Source organism: Piliocolobus tephrosceles, chromosome 8 (assembly GCF_002776525.5).
Source record: "Piliocolobus tephrosceles isolate RC106 chromosome 8, ASM277652v3, whole genome shotgun sequence".
NCBI classification, from domain to species: Eukaryota; Metazoa; Chordata; class Mammalia; order Primates; family Cercopithecidae; genus Piliocolobus; species Piliocolobus tephrosceles.
The window spans coordinates 51,828,590-51,850,845 of record NC_045441.1 but is presented as its reverse complement, the minus strand read 5'-3'; the positions used below and the strand labels follow the sequence as shown (position 1 = coordinate 51,850,845).

Sequence of the window (22,256 nt, the reverse complement as noted above, 5' to 3'; positions counted from 1 at the left end):
TGGTAGCATGGTAGCACTCTCTTTTCTTAAAAGAGAGTGAAGAATGAAAAAAGTAAATTTAGTAAATTAGATTTGCATATGCCATTTGCTCATTTAACTGTATTTTAGTCAAGAACTCTTCTTATTACATGGTGAGCATCTTCTAGAAAATAAAATCTAGAATCAAGCCCAAATGAAATTACACATTTTAGGAGCAGAACTGCTAAACATATATATAGAAAATACGTAAGTGGCCGGGTGCGGTGGCTCACGCCGTGGGAGGCCGAGGTGGGTGGATCATAAGGTCAAGAGATTGAGACCATTCTGGCCAACGTGGTGAAACCCCGTCTCTACTAAAAATACAAAAATTATCTGGGTGTGGTGGTGGGTGCCTGTAGTCCCAGCTACTCAGGAGGCTGAGGCAGAATTGTCTGAGCCTGGGAGGCAGAGGTGGCAGTGAGCCGAGATCACGCCCACTGCACTCCAGTCTGGTGACAGAGTGAGACTCAGTCTCAAAAATAATAATAATACATAAGCATTGTGTTCACACGTGCACACTCCATGCATTTATTCAGGTACAAGAGCTACATGACACAAGAAGCATGCTTCTTCCTGGTGATTCCACTTGGCCACCTTGCTGGCATTGTGCCAAGGACTTGTCTAATAAACAGAATTTTAGTTGAGGGCTCTCTGCTTGCAGAAATGTACATTAAAGGACCAAAAAGAGAAACAGAGATTGCAAGGAAGAATGACTACAAGAAAATTATTCCTCAGATAAGTTTTTAAACAGAGATTAGGTGGATGCAGGGCAGAATAGGTGAGCAGACATGATCATGCATTGTAGACCCAAAGACAGCACTGGAATCTGGTCAGTTCTAATGGAGTGAGAAGCATAATCATAAACACAAGCAACATTCAGGATAATCGAGTTTCAGGTAATCTAAGCAAAAGCTCCATACCAACCAAAGCCAAGCAAAGTGTACCTACAGTCACTGGCAGTGGACATGAGGTAGGAGGTGGGACTCAAATACAGAGGTGGGACTTGGATGCTGGATCAAATTGAGGACTAGCTAAGATAGGGCCTGGGTGGAAGCAGCTTTCCATAAGACATGCCTATCAGTGGGCCACGTCAGTTTACCATCGTGATGGCAACAACCCAGCGTTACCACCCCTTTCCATGGCAATGACCCAAAGACACAAAAGCTACTATCCCTTCCCTAGAAAATTCTGCATGAACCAACCCTTAATCTGCATGTAATTAAAAGTGGGTTTAAATATGACTGCAAAATTGCCCTAAGTTGCTACTCTGACTAGGCAGTAGCCCTGCAGGAGTAGACATGGAGCTGTAACACTGTCCCTTCAATAAAGCTGTTTTCTTCTACCTCCATCTCACCTTGAATTCTTTTTTTTTTTTTTTTTAATTGAGACAGTTTCGCTCTTGTTGCCCAGGCTAGAGTGCAATGGTGTGATCTCAGCTCACCGCAACCTCTGCCTCCCAGGTTCAAGCGATTCTCCTGCCACAGCCTCCTGAGTAGCAGGGATTACAGGCATACACCACCAAGAAGAGGTAATTTTTCTATTTTTAGTAGAGACAGGGTTTCTCCATGTTGGTCAGGCTAGTCTGGAACTCCTGACCTCAGGTGATCTGCCTGCCTCGGCCTCCCAAAGTGCTGGGATTACAGGTGTGAGCCACCACGCCCGGCCACCCTTGAATTCTCTCCTGGGCAAAGCCAAAACCCCTCACAGGCTAAGCCCCACTTTGGAGCTCACCTGCCCTGCACAGGACCGACACAAGCTCAGCAACAGGAATCCTAGCAGTGCTGCTTTGTTGGAGCCGGTGAGGGGAGCCTCTTTTGTATCCATTCAACATCTAGTGAGGCTGAGCCATGATCCTCTCCACCTGGCACAGGACACAGAGTTTTCTCATTTAATATAGGAAGCCTGCTTCCTAGTTGCATTGCTATGAAGCTTTGTTTAGCAACACTACATATCATTTCCCATTGCAAACCAACATGTAGGAGAAAACTATAGTAGCACTTACATTTGGCTGCTAAGAAAACAACTATAGGTCCACCACTAGACTAAGCAGCAGGAGGGCAGGGACTTTGGGGATTGCTTACTACTGTCTCACTAGCATCAAGAACAGCAGCTGGCACATAATAGGCAATTGGTAAACAATGGCAGAAGAAGAGTGGCACCAGCTAGTATACTCCAAATCAAAGTTAATAAATTTCATAATTTTTTTTTTTTTTTTTTTTTTTTGAGACGGAGTCTCGCTCTGTCGCCCAGGCTGGAGTGCAGTGGCCGGATCTCAGCTCACTGCAAGCTCCGCCTCCTGGGTTCACGCCATTCTCCTGCCTCAGCCTCCCTCATAATTTTTTTTAAACCAGAGAGGCATTGTGACTAAATAGCACATTTCAAATAAGAAAAGAGGGAGAGTATTTTAACACCTTGTTCGTGAAAAAGTTTTATTTCCAAACACAAAAGCAGCAAAACTGTGAATGGTAAATGTCTCCTTACAGCCATGCACTATTAATAGTCAAAAAGAATGGGATTTTCAGAAAAAAGAAAGTTGGTTTTCAAAGGGAGAAAATGAAAGCTCCACTCTTTAAACCTGTAGTAGCCCATTTGCAGGTTTCGAAGCGACCTTCTTATTCCAAACACCCATCTGGAGAGCTGGAGAGAAGAATGTGGCCACAAAGGGAAACGAATAGTGTAAACTATAAAGGAAACAGCTGAAATCAGTTTTCTGCACTACCCTTGATTAGCTATTTTCCGGTTCTAAGAGCCCGAAGCAAAAAGAACAACAACAGCTATAAACAATAGATGCTTTGAAATAGGTTCCCTTTACATGTCAGGCAACAGGAGATGGACCACATGTCAGCAGTCGACATCCCCACATGGAGGGGCAACTGGAAGCTGTAACAGTCTTCGGGGGAGGGGAAGGAGAGACAGAAACGGCTTGGCAGTGATGCTCTGTCCTAGAGGGGGCTGATGCATCTCTTCAATACAGAACCTCTGCCCTCAGGGTGTTTGCTAGTTAACCACTGAGCTTGTTTGGATTTAAACCAAAGAGGGATGGGAGGTGGGGGCGGGGAGTAGGTCTCTAATCTGAAGAAAGAGAGCACACAGTGCGCCAAAAGAGCTCTGGCCCTGGCTCTGAGGAAGCCTGTGAGGAGGACTGCCGTCCGTCACGTCTGTGGAGGGAAAGGGAGGAGGTGCTGGGGGGAACACCCCACCAGGAACTTGGCAAATATGTCCCTAGGACCCCACTGTACATGGAAGCAGAAGTGTGGGGTCCTGGGCATCCCCCTAGACACTGAATAGAAGTGATTGAATCATGGAACACACGAAAAACAAAAGTGGAGAAGACAACAGCCATATTCTTTTCTAGGTGGGCAGAGGGAGAGATCTTTGGGAAAGGGGCTTAGAAGTAGTTATTTCTTCTCTCCCCCCCCAGCCACCTATTTGCCTTAGAGAGAAAGAAAAGTGAAACAGAAAGCTTTCGTCAGAGATCAGGGAACTCTGACTCCTATTAGATGCACTTTCGCTTTGGGGATTGGTAGTAATTAACAGAGTGCTTGGTGGAGGTGTGGGGTAGGGAGCTAGTTAACTCTTTCTGGCCACTAGGGTTCTTATAGTAAATTATTATAATGCATAAAGCGGTACCCTGGTGACCAGAAAGAATCCAAGATTTGGTCTCTAGTAATAATTTGTAGACTGGAAAAATCTGACCAAATAAGAAAGGTCACTTGCTTTTTTTAAAATGCTAAAAATAGCACTGATTAATATGAGTAAATAAAGAAAGGGAGAAATTATATGGACACTGTTTGGCCAGACTTACAACTTTACATTTTTCTTTTCTTTTTTTTTTTTTTTAAGCAAAAGAAAACTTTCACAAGAAGAAGGGAGAATACTAGAGACTAACAAGCTAAGTTTTCAGCATGGAAAAGTTGTGAACTAGAAGCAGAAAGTAAAAAATTGCATCCAAAAGCCACAAAAAGAAGAATCCTGGGAAACAAACAAATATCTGAAAAGATGTTGTCTCCCCACAAATGCAAAGTTAAATACAATTTTGGAAAACAAGCAGAAATCTTTCAGATGTCTGGTTGAAAGTTTTAAAAAATAATCTTTAATTGAAAAATTCTGCTGTGTGTGGATGTGAAAGTATCCTTAAATTATCTTCAGGAATTGGACTATAAGGCTCAGTCAATAATAATTCCAACGCTAGAATAATTTTCCTGTTGAGATAGAAAAATGTTTGGTTTGAAGAAGGCCAAGAGAAAGCGGGAGCATGTTACCTGTATAAATCCCGTGCTACGTCGTCCTCATTGACTGCATATCCGTGGGTATCATCAGTAAAACTGAAGCCTGTGCCCACCTGCAAAAGAAAAAGACAAGCAGGTATAAACACAGAGAAACACATGCCTTAGAGACCTGTAGGGAGGTCCCACACTGGAAGGCGACCTTGTTCCAAAGGCCAAGCTCAGACTTCAGATTTTTGCCATCATCCCCCCCGTGCCTTTAGCCCTCGTCCCAGGAGGATGCTGAGTGCCACCTATTCTCTCCACCCCTCAAAGCCCAAACAAAACAGCAACACAGAGCTTTGCCCTGGGGTCAGTGGCTGAGCTGCCCTGGTCCTCAGTGGAGACTCTGCCAGATGTTGATTTAAGGAAGAAGAATTCATCTTTTCCACCCCCTGCTACAGTATCAAAAGATCCAAAGTTGTCTCCTCTCTGAAACCTGCAGAGTGCTTTGCTCTGTCCTGCCAAGAAGAAACTCTTAGTCGGTGTGGTGGCTCACTTCTGTAATCCCAGCACTTTGGGAGGTTGAGGCGGGCGGATCATCTGAGGTCAGGAGTTCAAGACCAGCCTGGCCAACATGGTGAAACCCGATTTCTACGAAACATACAAAAATTAGCCAGGCGTGATGGCGGGTGCCTGTAATCCCAGCTACTGGGGAGGCTGAGGCATAAGAATCACCTGAGCCTGGGAGGCGGCGATGGCAGTGAGCTGAGATCATGCCATTGCATTCCAGCCTGGGTGACTGAGCCAGACTCTGTCTCCAAAAAAAAAACAAAAAAAAAAAAAAAAAAAACAAAGAAAAAGAAAAAAAAAAAACTCTCTAGGCTGGAGAAAAAGGTAGTTGTACGTTGTCTTCCTCTTCTTCCTCCTCCTCCTCCCCCTTCTTTTCTTTATTTTCAAGGAATATGGCTATTAAGCCATTTCATCTTCAGTAGGTAAGGAGTTTTAACATAATTAAGACTAATTTTCAACTAATATTTTCTTATACCTGGAAGTTCACAGACAACTGAACTGTAAATTAAAAGCAGCAGCTACTATTTTTATGTCAACAATTTGCATAAGGAATGCACTCCCTATCTGGTATAAAGATTTTTGTGTTTTTGTTTTTGTTTTCCAAACACCCAAGGATGTTTAATTCATCTTTTATTTAAATACACAGTTGTGGACAAGGAAAATGGAAGGCTGACAAAACAAGGTGGGGGAACGAGCATGTTCACATTTTTTCCCCTTTTATTTTTGTTCTCTTTGGACCATCTGAAAAGTGAGAGAAGTTAAAGATTTTAGTTAAGGACACAAAGATACTCCAAATCTGCAGAAGCTGATGCTAAGTTTCTCTCCTATTTTGCACCTTAATAGAACCAATATCAGAAGACCTCCCCAAGGAGAGTATCACTTCTGTCCAGAGATGAAGCATTCTGTTTGTCTTAATAAGTGAAGGAGGCCAGGAGCGGTAGCTCACACCTGTAATCCCAGCACTTTGGGAGGCTGAGGTGGGCAGATCACTTGAGGTCAGGAGTTCAAGACCAGCCTGGCCAACATGGTGAAATCCCATCTCCACTAAAAATACAAAAGTTAGCCAGGCGTGGTGGCACAAGTCTGTAATCCCAGCTACTCGGGAGGCTGAGGCAGAATTGCTTCGACCTGGGAAGTGAAGGTCTCCAGTCTGGGTGACAGCAAGATTCCATCTCAAAAAAATAAAAATTAAAAAAAAAAGTGAAGGAGACCCATTTTGACTTTGTATATCTATAACTCTATGTGAAAGATTAGAAAATTGTGAAAGATTAGAAATTCTGACACTACATAATAACCCATTATATAGGGAACCCATACTGTCAGTGAAAAGAAACAAATTCCTCCTCCTGGGTTATCTAATTCAGTGAACAAGACATCTCATAGGATTAAAAATAAGGAAACGGGCCAGGCGCAGTGGCTCAAGCCTGTAATCCCATCACTTTGGGAGGCCAAGGCTGGTGGATCACCTGAGGTCAGGAGTTTAAGACCAGCCTATCTAACTTGTGAACACCCCCATCCCCCGCTCCCATCTCTACTAAAAATACAAAAATCAGCCAGATGTGGTGGCAGGCGCCAGCTACTTGGGAGGCTGAGGCAGGAGAGTCAGGTTGAACTGGGGAGGCAGAGGTTGCAGTGAGCCACCAGCCTGGACGACACAGCAAGACTCCATCTCAATAGAAAAAAAAAATGAGGACATGAGAGAAGGCAGCAAGGAAAACTGCCAAACTCTGATATGATTATATATGTTAACAGAAAAAGTAAATCTCAAAATGGTTTTAATTTCACAGATTAAATTCTATTTTGAAAAGGAAAAACTAAATCTATTTTTTTAAATGTACTTAATAAAAAGGAAAAAGTACAAGACAGGAGAGGCCAGCACTGACAGCTCACAGGGTCATCCCGGACTTACTGGATTGTCAATGTAAAGCATGGAGAGCGTTGTGGTCCAGGGGAAGTCTCTGTCACGCACTGTGAAAACAGAGGAGAGGGGTGAGATAGAGTGGACAAGCATTCCACCGAGGCCTCATAGCGGTCAGAAGCCCAACACACTCCCCGGTCTTTGTGAGCTGTTGGTGTCCCCTCTAACAGCGCTTCATACTCTCATGGTGGGGAACAGGCACCTGCACCTTTACCCTCTCCACTCCTCTCCTTCACTTTCCCCCAGCCCAGAGCATTTCCACACCTGAGATAAAGCTTGGAAACAAAACCCAACAACAGCTTGGAACATGAAAAAACACCCACCAACCACCTCGGCAATAATATCCATATGTCCAATTAAATCAATCATCCTTAAGGCTCCATCTCTTGAAGAGAACTACTTCAACAAAACTGGCACATAAGCCTTTATACTGAGTCACGAACTGGCTGACACTCTAAATTCTGACCCAGGGAAAGTAAACAAAATTAAAAAAAAAAAAAAATGACATGAAGGTAAACTTAGTGACAGCCAGATGTTGCTCTTTCTTTATCCTTCCTCCACCTCAGCCCCCACATGGAATAGTATCTTGCTTCCAAGTTATCAGATCATGAGTGTGACTGAACCACAAAGTATGTAGTTCATGTGAGTAATTAGGAATATAATTCCACCCATTAGTCCCCTGCAAAGAGCTGTCCCAAATTGTAATAAATACCAACTGTTCTGCAAACCCAGAATGCTTGAGTCAGCAGCAGACTGCAAGAAAGTGGATTAGAACTTTTCATCCAAATTTCAAGGGAGACAGCAACCCAGTCAGGACACAGCCCTGAGGCTCCTCCTTCTCAGATGGACATTGCCAGAAAGTTGTGTTTTGGTAATCTGGAACAGTTAAGCTAGTCCTAGTGGTTCCGTGTTTACTCTAAATTAGTTTTGGAGCAGATATGAGGCTCAGATGAAAGATTCTATAGGAAATATAGTGCAAGGGATACTTACAGGTCATGTTACTTGTGACAACATAAGGCCCATGTTCCACAAAGAGTCCAAACATGGATGAACTTCCTGGCCCACCCTGTAGCCAGAGAACTACTGGGGCATCTTCTGGCTGTATCTAGAGGAAACAATAAAACCAGTGACCACACAGAACACTCACTAAGGCTACAGAACACAAACAAGTAAACTTACCAAATCCTCTCTGTGTTACAGGGCTGTGACTAAATCCCACGAAACCTGCCCAGACCTCAGTAACCATTCACCACTATAAGCAAAGTACTGGTCATCTTTGGTTCTGTGAATGAGACTGTGCCTTCTATGCTGGTGTCTTCTTGTCATGCAGTCAAGTCTTTTCCCACCAAGAGACAGAAAGCCACTTAAATGTAGACACTTGGCTTGTGCATGTTGCCAGACACCTAGCATACTGCCTAGGGCATGGTTATATTTTTTTAGCTGTTTAAACTAAAAAAGGGACTCTTTAGGACTCTTCCATTTAACATGCATATTCCCAACAGAGGCACAACAAAGAATCCATTCTCAGTGACACTTTCCCTTCTGCACTGAGAGCCCAAATGCCTTTCTGATTTTATTCACTAAGAATGTGTTCATAGCTGGGCGCGGTGGCTCACACCTGTAATCCCAGCACTTTGGGAGGCCGAGGCAGGCGGCCATCAACTGAGGTCAGGAGTTCGAGACCAGCCTGGCCAACATGGTGAAACTCTGTCTCTACTAAAAATACAAAAAATTAGCCGGGTGTGGTGGCACACACCTGTAATCCCAGCTATTTGGGAGGCTGAGACAGGAAAATTGCTTGAACCCTGGAGACGGAGGTTGCAGTGAGCCAAGATTGTGCCACTGCACTCCAGCCTGGGTGACAGAGCAAGACTCTGTCTCAAAAAAAAAAAAAAAGAATGTGTTCATAGGGACCAGGACAACTTCATTCAACACCATGGAAAATGAGGAGGAGCAGACAGGCCCCAGGGGCCTTTAGCCAATGCAAATAACAATGACAAATCCCTGAACAAGGTACAGATTTATTTAGGAGATGTGGGAGACATGAACTAGAAAGGGGTACTGGCAGGGCTGTGAGGTTGAAAATTAGCTACTGGCCGTAGTGTCAATACCATCACCTTCAATGCCAGAGACTTTTTCAACTATTTCATTCAATGTGTATTTATTGAGCACCCAATATGGGCCAGACACAGTGCCGGGAGCTAGGTACACAGAACAGTGAGTGAAGAAGAAAACACATGTCCTCTTGGAACTTAGAACTGCATGGGCAATATAGGCAGTAAGTAAGAAATAAAGACAAGGCTGGGCATGGTGGCTCACGCCTGTAATTCCAGTACTTTGGGAGGCCGAGGTGGGTGGATCACCTGAGTTTGGGAGTTCAAGACTAGCCTGAAATACGGCAAAACCCCATCTCCACTAAAAATAAAAAAATTAGCTGGGCGTGGTGACAGTTGCCTGTAATCCCAGCTACTCGGGAGGCTGAGGCAGGAGAATCCCTTGAACTGGGGAGGCGGAGGTTGCAGTGAGCTGAGATACCACCACTGTACTCAAGCCTGGACAACAAGAGTGAAACTCTGTCTCAAATAAATAAATAAAGACAATGATTGGAGAGTGTGAAAAGGAAATACAGGTGATTTAAGAGTCACTGGAGGCTGAAAAGGAGAAGGTGACTAGCGAAGGCTTCAATGAGGTCTGAGTGCTGCCCTGAGCCCCGAAAGCTGAGAAGGATCCAGCCAGGAGCAGAGCCAGGGAGCAGAGCTATGCACGAAGGAAAGGACAAGGGAAACCCTCTCACCAGAACAGACCTAGAAAGGGAAGAAGGCACAGTCGCCAGGCGAATCCTCCAGAACCACCTGAAAAAAGCTCTACTTGGCTCCCCCGCTTGGCTTCCAGCAGGACCTAACAGTGGGCCCCTGCATGATGGCGTGGCTCGTTGGATGGTTAGTCAGCAAGGATCCCCTGGCTTCAGCCCAGAATAAAATCCCGCCACCTCTGACTTGGCCTGGCTATATAGACAAATTAAGGTGTCGTTGGAAGGTCTGAGTGGATGTGTTCCATTGACCTGGATGGTGGCAGAAGGCTGAGGCAGAAGGCAAGACTGACTCAAGAGAAGGTGACTGGGATGCCACCGCCAAGACCTGCAGGAAGAGCTGAGCAGAGTTCTAACCATGACCACAGAGGGCATAAAGGAACTTCTCTTTCCAGTCACCAAGAGCCTGACAGAGTCCTTCGCAGCTTTGGAAGGGGCACAGGGGGACCTGCTACAAGATAGGTGCTGGTAAGAATGGCCATGAGCTGGGGCGCACCCTTCCTATGAGGCGCCACCTCTCGGGCTCATTCTTGAGCGTTAACAAATTAAGCAACATAATTAAAGCCCTTGGAACAATGCCTAATATATGATAAAAGCACAATAAATATAAATGATTATTATGACTAAGGAAAGAGGTAGAAATGGTAGAAGCCCAGAGTCCTACTGGGGCCTCTGATGAGCAGGCCTGAAGTTCCAGGGGTCAGCGCAGTATTACATAATGAAGAAGCGTGGAAGCTCTTGCCCCAAACGGTTTGGATTCAAATCTAGGCTTTACTACCCACCAGTGTGTAACTTTGGGCAAGTTGCCTAAGCTCTCTGGATCTCAGTTTCCCCACCCATAACAACGAGATCAACAGGCCAGGCACGGTGGCTCATGCCTGTAATCCCAGCACTTTGGGAGGCCGAGGCGGGCCAATCGCCAGAGATCAAGAGTTCCAGACCAGCCTGACCAACGTGGAGAAGAACCCTGTCTCTACTAAAAATACAAAAAAATTAGCTGGGCCTGGTGGCACGCGTCTGTAATCCCAGCTACGTGGTAGGCTGAGGCAGGAGAATCGCTTGGACCCGGGAGGCAGACATTGCGGTAAGCCGAGATTGCACCATTGCACTCCAGCCTGGGCAATGAGAGTGAAACTCCGTCTCAAAAAAAAAAAAAAAAAAGATCAATAATAGTAGCTATACTGTATGCTTGCTAGGAGGATTAAATGAATTCCTTTTCATAAACCTCAGCTTTATAGTATATGTTCTCCAAATATTATCTATTGCTGTATTAGATAAACACAAGGAATTTGTAGATGGCTTGAACACAATCTATCTGTAAATGACAGAATAAGAAAGTGGGCTGTGTAGTGTTTTTTTCTCACTCGTATAGCCCACAACTTCCCTGATCAGTTTCACTAGTTACTCCCCCTGCCTCAAGTGTTCAAATGTCTATGAACAAATCAACAGAATGAGGGTTTTGTCTTAAAAGTCAAAGCAGAGGCTGGGCACGGTAGCTCATGCCTATAATCCCAGCACTTTGGGAGGCCGAGGAGGGCAGATCACCTGAGGTCAGGAGTTCAAGACCAGCCTGGCCAATATGGTGAAACCACATCTCTACTAAAAATATAAAAATTAGCCAGGCATGGTAGCAGGTGCCTGTAATCCTAGCTACTCAAGAGGCTGAGGCAGGAGGATCACTTGAACCTGGAAGGCAGAGGTTGCAGTGAGCCGAGATCATGCCACTACACTTCAGCCTGGGCAACAGAACAAGACTCTGTCTCAAATAATAATGATAATAAGTCAAAGCAGAAAAAATGAAAATCTATGACAGCCTTTTAAAGCTGCTGCTTAGAAGCAGAGTGATCCCTGGAACTGGGAGCCAGACAGGCTGTGGTTTCAGTTGGCCACATAACAGCTGTGCCATCCTGGCCCTCAGTTTCCTCATCTGTCAAATGACCATAATGCCTGCCCCACAGGATTGCTTGAAGGCTCTGAGGAGCAAACGTACATGAAATGATGTTGTAAACTCTAATGTGCTGAATAAAAATAACCAGCTCTGCCCCAACCTGCCTGTGGAACTAACTGTGTGTTTTGTTTAAATAAGTGATTTTTATCTCCTCTCAGATCCACTCACCAGTATCACCTTCCTCTTGTATTCACTCAGCAGTAGGAGCAAATTACACACATGAGAGGTGGAGAAACAATGGGATCTGGGTGGAAGGTAGTCCCTGCTCTTCCCAGCCTCCCGGGGAATATGAGATGCTGTGAGTCCAACTGATTCCAGCGGATATCCAGCCCCACTTCCTTCCTAAACTACATGTGAACTCCTAGAAGCCGCAATGTGCTCATTAAAATATTTTGGAGAGCTTTTCTCTTTTGGAGAGTAGTATTTTTATACTACTGCCTAGGTCCAAATCCCAGAGATTCCAATTCCGTTGGTCTGTGGGGAGGAGGCCTCATCGGTATTTCTCAAAAGCTCCCAGGTGGTTCGAATGTGTAGGCGGGGCTGAGGGTCTGAAGGAGGATGGAGAGTTTGCCCTCTAAATATCTCAGGCCTCTGGTCTCCAGCCTGTTCTCCCCTATCCTCCACCCTATCCTCCCTTGGCCTTCCATGTCCCTTCCTGTGACCTGGCACAATGAACCGGACCTCTAGACTCTCAGAAAAATAGCCTGACCCTGAGAGGCCACACTACAAAGTCAAGTCAAACACCTCAGTGCCAAACATCTTTATTATGCAACTTTGAAGCACAGGACACTGCATTCTTGGAATGCTTAAATAACAAGATCTGTATACACACTTCCAGCCTCAGTTGACCTTGCTCCTGATTTACTTTCCTGGAGGAGGTAAATGAGGCTCAACAACCCTGGAAGAAGCCTGTTTTTAAAGAAAAGCCCACACATACATCTTTCTACTTTGATGGGCCAACCAACCTGTGAACTAATGTCACCCTTATCTGTGATAAAATGTGAAAGTCAGATCTGGAAAATAAAGGTGTATGTGTTCAATGCCAAAAGCCCAAGAGTCAGTTGTGTCACAGCATGCAGACTTCTGTAATATAACACGGCATCAAATGTCATGATACGCAGTATAATATTAATTATGTCCATAACAATGGCATGAGGTTATTCTGTGACAATCCTTAGGGTGATATATTCAGCTCTCAATTGTGAGAATGCAGCCCTTCCCCTACTCTCAACTTTGGAAAGAATAAAAGACTTCCTGAACAAAACCATATTGCAATACTTAAGACTGAATGAAGAAATGACCACTTTAATTCATCTACAGCATTACAAAATTCAGGAATTTAAAAACATTTATTATATTGAAGTTATAATTCAAAAGTGTATGAAGCAACACAATTCATGCATTTATTTTTCCAAAAGTTTTAAAATTTGGCCAGGTGCGGTGGCTCACGCCTGTAACCCCAGCACTTTGGGAGGCCGAGGTAGGTGGATCATGAGGTCAGGAGACGGAAACCATCCTGGCAAACACAGTGAAACCCTGTCTCTACTAAAAATACAAAAAATTAGCCAGGCATGGTGGCAGGCGCCTGTAGTCTCAGCTACTTGGGAGGCCGAGGCAGGAGAATGGCGTGAACCAGGGAGATAGAGCTTGCAACGAGCCGAGATTGCACCACTGCACTCCAGCCTGGGCGACAGAGCGAGACTCTGTCTCAAAAAAAAGAAAAAAAAAAAAGCTTTAAAATTTTTCTTAAAACTTTTTTTATTATAAAAACAGTACTTACTCTAACTAAAGGTTTTTGTTTTTTTTTTCATTGAAGGTAGTTTTAAAAGCCCCTCTTCCCCGACAAGTTCTACTTCCTAGAGATGATCATGGAGATGCTTACGTTTACCCTTCCAGATTTTTCTCTATGGTCCCCCTCCACACAAACACATATATACATATCCTGTAGCTATTATATATGCAATATACATACACATGTTTTTTTCCAAAAATAGGATCAGCCTATACTCTAATATGCTGTATTCACTTAATAACATGTTGTGAAGATCTCTTTATATTAGTACATACCATTATTCTGCTGAACAGTATGCACTCTATGAATTTACCACAAGGTATTAATTCATTTAACATATAATGCCAACTACTCACAGGGATTGTCTAAGGCTGTGGATGCAGACCAGTTCCCACCCATGAGCAGGCAGAATACTTTATAGTTACGAGCGTGGATTCTGGAGCCAGAATGCCAAGGTTTGAATTCCAGCTATGCTATTTTAGAATTCTGTGACCTTGGGCAAGTTACTTAACTCCTCTGTGTTTCAGCATCCTCTGATTGAAAATATGGATACTATTAATGTCTATCTCCTAAGGTTTTCATGCAGTTTTAGAGTCGATATATGCACAGCACTGAGAACAGTGCCTGGCACATCTACTTAAGTGTCAGCTCTGATGATTTTTCTGCTGGTGTGGGAAGGCAATAAACAAGTAACTAAATAAATAAGTGATATGAAAGAGGAATGGAGAGACACTAGATTAAGCACTTAAAGAAGGCCTCTGGTGGTGGGGTAACATTTGAACTGAGATCTAAAATATGAGTAATCCCCTCATACTACATATTAAAGAAGAAAATAAAACCTCTACTAATGACTTACAGGTCAGAGTCCTGCAGCAAGAACTGATGATTAAAAGGGAAGGGACAAAAAAGTTATAAATATTAAAGAAAGAACAAAGGAATCCTAAATACTTAAGTGAGAAGTCTCCCTAGCAACAGAAGAGGGTGGGCCCGTGGGTCCCACAAATCTGGGCCCTTTATTGGAGAACAAGAAGCAACTATGGCTTTGCCTCAGAAGCCCTTTCGATTCTTCTGGCGACCCCTGGTGACCAATCCATGAACTTGGACACTCTTTCTTCAGGGTTTCTTCCAGAAGGAACGGCCCAGAAGGAGAGACATTATCTATTCTGCCAGAATCTCTGCAAAAGGGAATTTCACAATTTCTCACATTAGCAAATTCCATTTCTTATTCACAATGATGGTGAAAAATCTACTCCATGTCTTAATGGAATGTTATTCAAAGAAAGTGAAACTCATTGAAACAAAACGAGTATTAAATCCTGTCTGCCCTATTGTTCCCCAGGTTGATATACCCTCCCTGGATAGCATCACCTTTGCCCTGAGTCTTTCTTTCCACCCTCATCCTCCACCAGCCCTTATCCCCCAGGCCCTCCTTTGCATGAGAGAGAGAGAGAGAGAGAGAATAGAGATAACCTTCTGCTCAGACCATATGCATATCACTGAAACAGTAAGTTAATATATTGACTAGGAGGGTGCTAAAAACTTGCCAATTTCAGTACTTTTAAGAACATAATTTTTTTTTTTTTGTAAATGGAGTCTTGCTCTGTCGCCCATGCTGGAGTGCAAGAGCGTGATCTCGGTTCATTGCAACCTCCACCTCCCAGGTTCAAGCGATTATCCTGCCTCAGCCTCCTGAGTAGCTGGGATTAGAGGCGTGCACCACCACGCCCAGCTAATTTTTTTGTATTTTTAGTACAGATAGGGTTTCACCATGTTGGTCAGGCTGGTCTCGAACTCCTGGGTCAGGCTGGTCTCGAACTCCTGACCTTGTGATCCACCTGCCTCGGCCTCCCAAAGTGCTGGGATTACAGGGTGGGATTACAAACCCAGCCTCATGATTCCATTTTATAAGAGGACTTTATTGGAGTGACCCTAGGAAATTTAAGGTATCTCAGCAAGTGTTAGGGTAACATTTTAGACCAGAAATTCACTTAAAGTAGACAGGCATCTGCCAATCTTCAGGACTGGTTACATATCCCTAGCCACCCCTTTCCTCCTATCTCCAATAAGGAATGCCATGCTTGGTTAGAGAAAACAGCAACTAAACCACTAACAGATCCAAATCAATGGCACTGCTTAAGATGAGAAGTGCAATTAGTAAATTAATTAAGGCCCTCTTCACACATCTATATGCAGAGGCTGATCATTTGCTTGGTTTAAGTAATGTGTTCTACCTTAATTGAAGTCATTAGTACCCCAAGTAAATGTCTTTAAATTCCCACAAGTATATTTAAATGGACTCCCATTTTGCCATACAGATCCCAGTTCAGCTAATACTTCAGCTGCTACACTAACGGTGTTAATCAAGGCAGAGCTTTTTATTTAAAGCAATTCATTTTGTGACTAGAATTGTTAAAGAGGTACATAACATTTTAACTCTACACACACACACTCAACACATACACACAAGTTGCTAAAGACATTCGTGTTTTTCAAAGAAATTTTATTTCAAGTGGTTGGTGTTGACCACTCACTAAATCTTCCTTTACCATGCTTGCTGACATGGCACTATCATACAGAAAATTAATTTTTTCAAAATCTTTTTTGTTTTTTGTTTTTGAGATGGAGTCTCGCTCTTGTTACCCAGGCTGGAGTGCAATGGCACGACTTGGCTCACTGCAACCTCCACCTTCCCAGTGCAAGCGATTCTCCTGCCTCAGCCTCTGGAGTAGCTGGGATTACCGGCGCCTACCACTACCCCCGGCTAATTTTTGTATTTGTATTAGAGACGGGATTTCACCGTGTTGGCCAGGCTGATCTCGAACTTCTGACCTCAAGTGATCCACCTGCTTTGGCCTCCCAACGTACTGGGATTATAGGCGTGAGCCACTGCACCCAGCCTCAAAATCCTTTTTTGTTTTGAGGCCTCCTTGCATCATTCCCAAGTTCCCCTGACTCTCATCAAGCTTTGGCTTGTCTCATTGATTTGAACCAGCTTACACCCCATTAGAATCCTAACTTTCTTCTTCCTAACCTTTCTACCTGGCTCATTCCTTGATGAGATAGTTATGGCTGTTCTGTTTGTGCCCCCTACCAGAAACTTACACTACATAAGGAATAGGGAAGTGGGTGGATGTGGGAAGGTGTGGAGAAGACACCTTACTTTCCCTTCCTGATGCAAAAGTTAGCTACTTTCTGTCTCTGTTATTTCACTTCCACAAAGGAAATCAGGCATGCAAAAGTTTCTGCAGAGTGTTCAAATATACCTATGGGTGGTGATCTATAACATCACCTTTAGCTACTGTCTTTTTATTTTGTCTCTGATACCCTCTATTCTTCTACATCTCTGATGCCATTAAGTACATAGCAAAGAGAAGATAAACAGAATCAGTTTGAAGAAGACAATTATCTGTGATCTCCAAATCTTTGTTGCATTGCTGGTGGATTTGTATGGTGTGTTAGATATATTTTGAGACATATTTTAATAAATCTGTTCAATCCATGTCCCCTTCTCTAAGAGGACCTTCTCTAAGAATGGTCCTCTTCTCTAAGAACTGAGTCTCCATTCATCCATGGCTAGCCTGCTAGCCATGTTTATATTATGGCTAATACCCAGCACCTTCAGTCTTAGCTGATTGGACCAAGGAAGAAGATGTAAGCCAGACTGTGGCAGCCATGGGTGCTAGTTAATCTCTGTTGGCTACATGATACAAGGAAAGGTAAACTTGGAAATGAAAGGTTGGTCATACTTGGTCGAGTGCTTGGAGAAGCAAAGCATGTTGATCTGCCAAGGGAGAAGGATGAAGCACAGATAAGGGAATCCTGCGGTCTCAGACAGAATAGGGCTGAGACAGAAAGACTGGCTGCCCTGCCTCCTGAGACTTTTCTATTACTCATTTCTTACGTCAGACCACATGTCCAGCCCTTGGTGTCTCAGGGCTGGAGAAAGATTTAGAATGGTACCTGCATTAGTTAAGGCCCAATCAGAAGTCAGAAACCACAGAGTCATTTTAATTTTTTATTTAATTTTTCTTTTTTTTGCCTGGAAATATTCACCTTTAATTCTGTTACAAGTTCCAGTGTTTACTCTGGCCCCAGCCAGCCATGGGTATCACAGACACCCCTGGGCAAAACTGAAGATGAAACACCAGAGGGGCCTGCTGTCCCACAGCCACACCCTCAGTGCTGGCCAAAGAAAGGCATGCTGGGTAGGCTTCCTATGTCCACTAAGGAACAGGGAAATGTTAATATCTAGAAGTATTCATTATAACAGGAGACTAAACATACATATATAAAGAGAACTCCAAACAATGCCCTGGCTAGGGGGAGTGCTTGCAGATGGTCCTTATGGTGGTGAGGAGGCCCTTCCCAAGGCTGCTGTCCAGGCCTCGTTGGAGAAGGTATGGTTGCAGCCCTCTGAGTATCTGAGAAGTTCACTGGGTTCCCTGGTCCAAAGCTGGCCAACCATCCTTGGGTAATAGGAACAGGTAGGCTGTGACTGGCAGGTGGACACAGAGACTCAGGAGGCTAGGAGCCTGCTCGCCTGAAGGGTGGCGCACAGCCTGGAGTGCACGGTGTCTACATTGGGAGGGCCGAGGGAACAACCCTCCGGGACGCAAATGGCTGAGCTAGTGAGAGGGCTGCAGAGAGAGCAGGGCTATCGGGGGTCTGCTCACCGGCAAGGCCCAGGGTACATGGTGTTCACGCTGGGAAGGCCACAGCCAGGTGATCACCTGGACAGAGCCAGGGATATCATCTTGCTAAGAGTCTTGGTGGTCTGGGTGCATAGCTAAGGCAGAGTGCCACTGGATGTCCCCACCCTCCACCTCAACACACTGCTAACAGACTAGGCAGTGGGCCAAGAAAAAGCGAAAGGCAGGACATAGAAACAGAAAGAGAAGCCAAATTCCTCCTGCAGTGTCTCTCCAGCACCCTCTACTGACCAAGCTTAATATTGTGCTTGCTGCATAGGAGAAATGCTGAGAGCTCTATTATGGCAGAACAGGGAAGAGGGTAGAATTGGAGCTGAGAGGCAAAAAAAAAAAAAAAAAAAAAAAAAACAACCAAAAATTGAAAGAAGCTGGCATAGTAATCCCCACTCCTTATGTCCTCATCCTTCCCCCAGGTTAGGGAGTATATGCTAGTTGTCACAAGATATCACAGCCACAGCCTAAAAAGTACAAGACAAGAAGCTATATTAGTTATCTAATGCGACACAACATCTCTCCAAACTTAATGGCTTAAGACAACAATAATAATTTTTTATCTCTTGGGATTCCTGTGGGTCAGAAATTTGAGGGTGTCTGGCTGGGCAGTTCTGGCTCAGGGTCTCTCATGAAACTGTGGTCAAGGAATCAGCCACAGCTGCAGTCATCAGAAGGCCTGACTGGTACTAGATGAACCTCTTCCAAGGTTGGTACCCACTGGAGGGTGGAGGCCTCACTTCCTCTCCACAGAGGCTCAGCCATGTGGCTGCTTGAGTGTCCTCCCAATACGGCATCCTTTCCTCAGAATGAGGGATTCAAGAGACCAAGGCACAAGTAACATTGCCCTTTATAATGTAGCCATGGAAGTCAAACACCATCATTTCTGCTAGCGTGTTGGTCACAAAGCCAGCCTTGATTCAGTAGTGGAGGGGACTGCCCAAGGGCACATATGCCAAGAGGTGAAGAGCACTGGGGACTAGCCTGAAGGCTGGCTACCACACAGGCCACACGTTCAAGGGCTCCTTCATTCAATCCACATCCTGATTTGGAGTTTTTGGATGTTTTTATACTTAACTATAGAACCATAGAATGTAATGCTGGGATGGAGCCTTAGCAATGCAATAGGTTTAACATCTTCATTTCTATATGAGAGGACTGAGGCCCAGAGAATACGAACGCCATCTCCCAAGTTATACAGCCGGGAATCGCAGACTTGGAATTAGAATCCCTGTATCCAAACCTCTAGTTCTCTCTTCCCAAATTCCAGCCCATTGACTCGCTGCACTGGGGCCGCTGTGGAGCACATTGCAAACACTGATCCCTGGGCCCTCTCCAGATCTGCAGAATCAGAATCTATGCTGGGTGCAGCTAGACAATGAGCTGGGAGATCTATCACATTTCCAAAGCTCCCCAGGTATTTCTGATGAGCGGTAGCACATTTGGGGATTCCTGTCCTCTTCCACATTAACTGTGTTACTGGAGAAGTTCAGATGTGCAGATGAGGGAGTGTACATGGCACCATGCTGAAGTATGGTGGGGCCTGATTCCATGCCTTAACCCGGAGGACAGGCTGTTCTCTTGGCTTCCAGGCACCTTTGGGACATGCTCTTCTACTGCCAGAGAGAACACCTTTTGTTTTGGACCAGGAGCATCAGAGTGGTTCATTTTCCCTCCAATTGACTGCTGATTCAAGGGTATTGTGCTATCTGATCATCCTAGTATCTGATTCAGCAGGGCCCAGCCTGTAGGATCCTGAGAGGGAGTCCTTCTCGCAGGTTGCCCCGGCACCTCACGGGCCTCACCAACATGATCCTGATCTTTCACAGACACTAGATTCTCAAATCCAGGAATCTGGGCCTTTCCTCTTGGCCTGAGGATCAAGGTGGGGTCCTCTGTAAAGGGGTCTAGGCCTGACTCTAAATGCCCCAGGTTTTGGCTCCATGACATTTGAGGTAACTGATCTGCAGGTTTTGGCTAAATGTGTCCAATGAATTATCTATGTTCCTATATCTATAAGATAAAGTCCAATACTAGCAATTTTTTTTTTCCAATGAGAAGGATGCTGACTTTAAAGAGTAATAATCTCTATGTCTTTTTTATCTTCTTCAGTGCAAAAAATCCCAGTTTCACTTAGTAATTTCCTGACCTGGTAGCAATTAATCCACCGTGATGGCTGGGGTTCAGGTTCTTCTAATTTAGAATTTCCCTCTATTTGCTGTCATCTTTAACCTCTCAAATTGTGACTGGTTTAGTTCTTAACGTTATTTGCATTAATAATTTAAAAAGTAATAATAACCATAATAATCATAATCATAACGAAATAATGACAATAGCAACTATAGTTACCACGTTTTAGGTACCACTCTAATGCTTTCCCCTATTATCTCTTCTGTCTCAAAACCATTGCCAAGTAGGTATTCTGATCCCCATTTTAAAATGAGGAAACCAGTGCTCAGAGACACTAAGAAATGTCCCCAAGGTCACCTTTAGCATAAGTAGTGAAGCCAATATTTCTATCCAAGCCTGACTTACTGAAGAGACTGTACTTTCAGCCACTATACTCAAGTGCCTTCCACGGCTCGTTTTCTCTGGATCTAACACATGACGGCCAAGATCACGGATTTCCACATCAGAGGCCTAATTTTATATCCCAGTTCTGCCAATTTCTAGTTGAGTAACTTCGGGCTGATTATTTAATCTCTTCATCTATAAAATGAGGATAACAATTCCTTCCTCATGGGGTTCAGGTAAGGATTAGATTAGAAAATGCACAGTGCCTAGCACATAGTCAGTGTTCAATTACCAGCAGCTATAACTGCTACATTTCTGCTAGTTTCCTTATACTTTTTATACCATACAAAATGCCTACTCCTTTCTCTTGCAGGTTGTATTCCCACTGCATACCAATTTCAAGTTCTGGAATTTATTCTGTTCTGATTTGTATACAATAACAGGGCAGTCTCAGAGCAATAACAGGAAAACAAAACTAATTTGAGAAACAGCATCCCCCCAAAAAATACTCGGAGGATATGACAAGTGTGGCATCCTTCCTGGATCTCTTATTTTCTCTACCTTCAGTTTTTTAAAGGGGTCATTTCTCTCCTGGTGACAGTATCAGCTGCTTCCCTATGATAGACAATGAACTAATATCTCTGCCAAATGTAAAGGACTCCTCGTGTCTCAGTGACCACTGCTTCTTCTTGTCACACCTGCTTTATCTCCTTCACCCAAACTGGTGTGACTCCATAATTTATAGCCAGAAGCCTCAGCTATCTGGCTCTGCATGTGGGCTTCCTGGTAAGAGGTCTTGGAACAGTCTATCTTGGCTGCCACATGGTGGTACCCATCTGTGGGTACTGTTTTTTCATCTCTGCCCTTCTTCTCCTGAAGCTTCATCTATCGCTTTCACTAGAACACCATGTACTTAAAGGCATTCTTTCCCGTTGTGTCTCCCGGGATCATCTTAGGTTGTATTTGTGGCTACAGTTCTGGACTCGAACATAACCTGGTCATGGGATGCACAGCTAGGTTTTCATTTAATTAAGAGGAAAAAGTGAAAACCAGCAGTCCAGTCATTGTTTAATGAAGGGGGTTTTCAGACCTCAATCTGGCAACCAGTAGAGCATGCAAACTAAACTCCTTTCCCTGAACAGGTTTATGGTGCCAAAGCACCACCTACATTCTAGACACAGCTGTTCACCTGACCAGAGGCAACCTGAGAAAGAAAAAAACTGGGTTTTTGCTTTGTTTCCATCTGATCTCTTCTCTTACCCTTAGTTCCTGTTTTTACAAATCTGGATCATTACCAAAGAAGACAACATTCAGAGGGTAATGAGGAACTGACTGGTGTCATAAACAAGTAACAAAGCAGAAGGGAAAGTAAGGAATTGGGGTTTTCCAGCTAGAGTGGGGGAGGAGGACGAGAGTGGGGAAGCAGTGCTAACAGGTCTTAGACAATCCGCAAGCTGGATTAGGGAAGCCAACCTCCACAGGCTGCATTGGTCTCTTCACTCCCCTCATTTCAACCCTCAACATGGGCAACACATCACCTTTGTCTGGGTTTGGCTGCTCTAGGCATTTCTTTCTGGTAAAAGGTGTGTTGGTCACTTCACAGAGCATGGTTCACTTGGTAATTCTGCAACCTGCTGGCCTCTGCCAATTTACAAGTCAGAATCTCTGGGGGAAGTCAGAGAATTCTTGTATGCGATAACATGTGAGAATCCCTGAGATAAAACATATTGAGACTCAATAATCTAGGCAAATTTTCAAGTATCCATTTTGCACATAATA

General features: G+C 44.2%; 1 protein-coding gene across 13 annotated transcripts in view; it reads right to left on the bottom strand.

Moving 5' to 3' along the window:
- Positions 1–22,256, bottom strand: part of CPVL (carboxypeptidase vitellogenic like) — a 213,704-nt gene that overhangs the window by 106,820 nt on the left and 84,628 nt on the right. For all 13 annotated transcript variants that reach the window (XM_023225954.1, XM_023225953.1, XM_031936027.1 and 10 more), the window contains 3 exons: positions 7,705–7,819; positions 6,706–6,764; positions 4,281–4,360 (listed from right to left, as the gene is read on the bottom strand). In XM_023225954.1, coding sequence (XP_023081722.1) covers positions 4,281–4,360; positions 6,706–6,764; positions 7,705–7,819 — 254 coding nt within the window. The remainder of the gene's footprint in view (positions 1–4,280; positions 4,361–6,705; positions 6,765–7,704; positions 7,820–22,256) is intronic.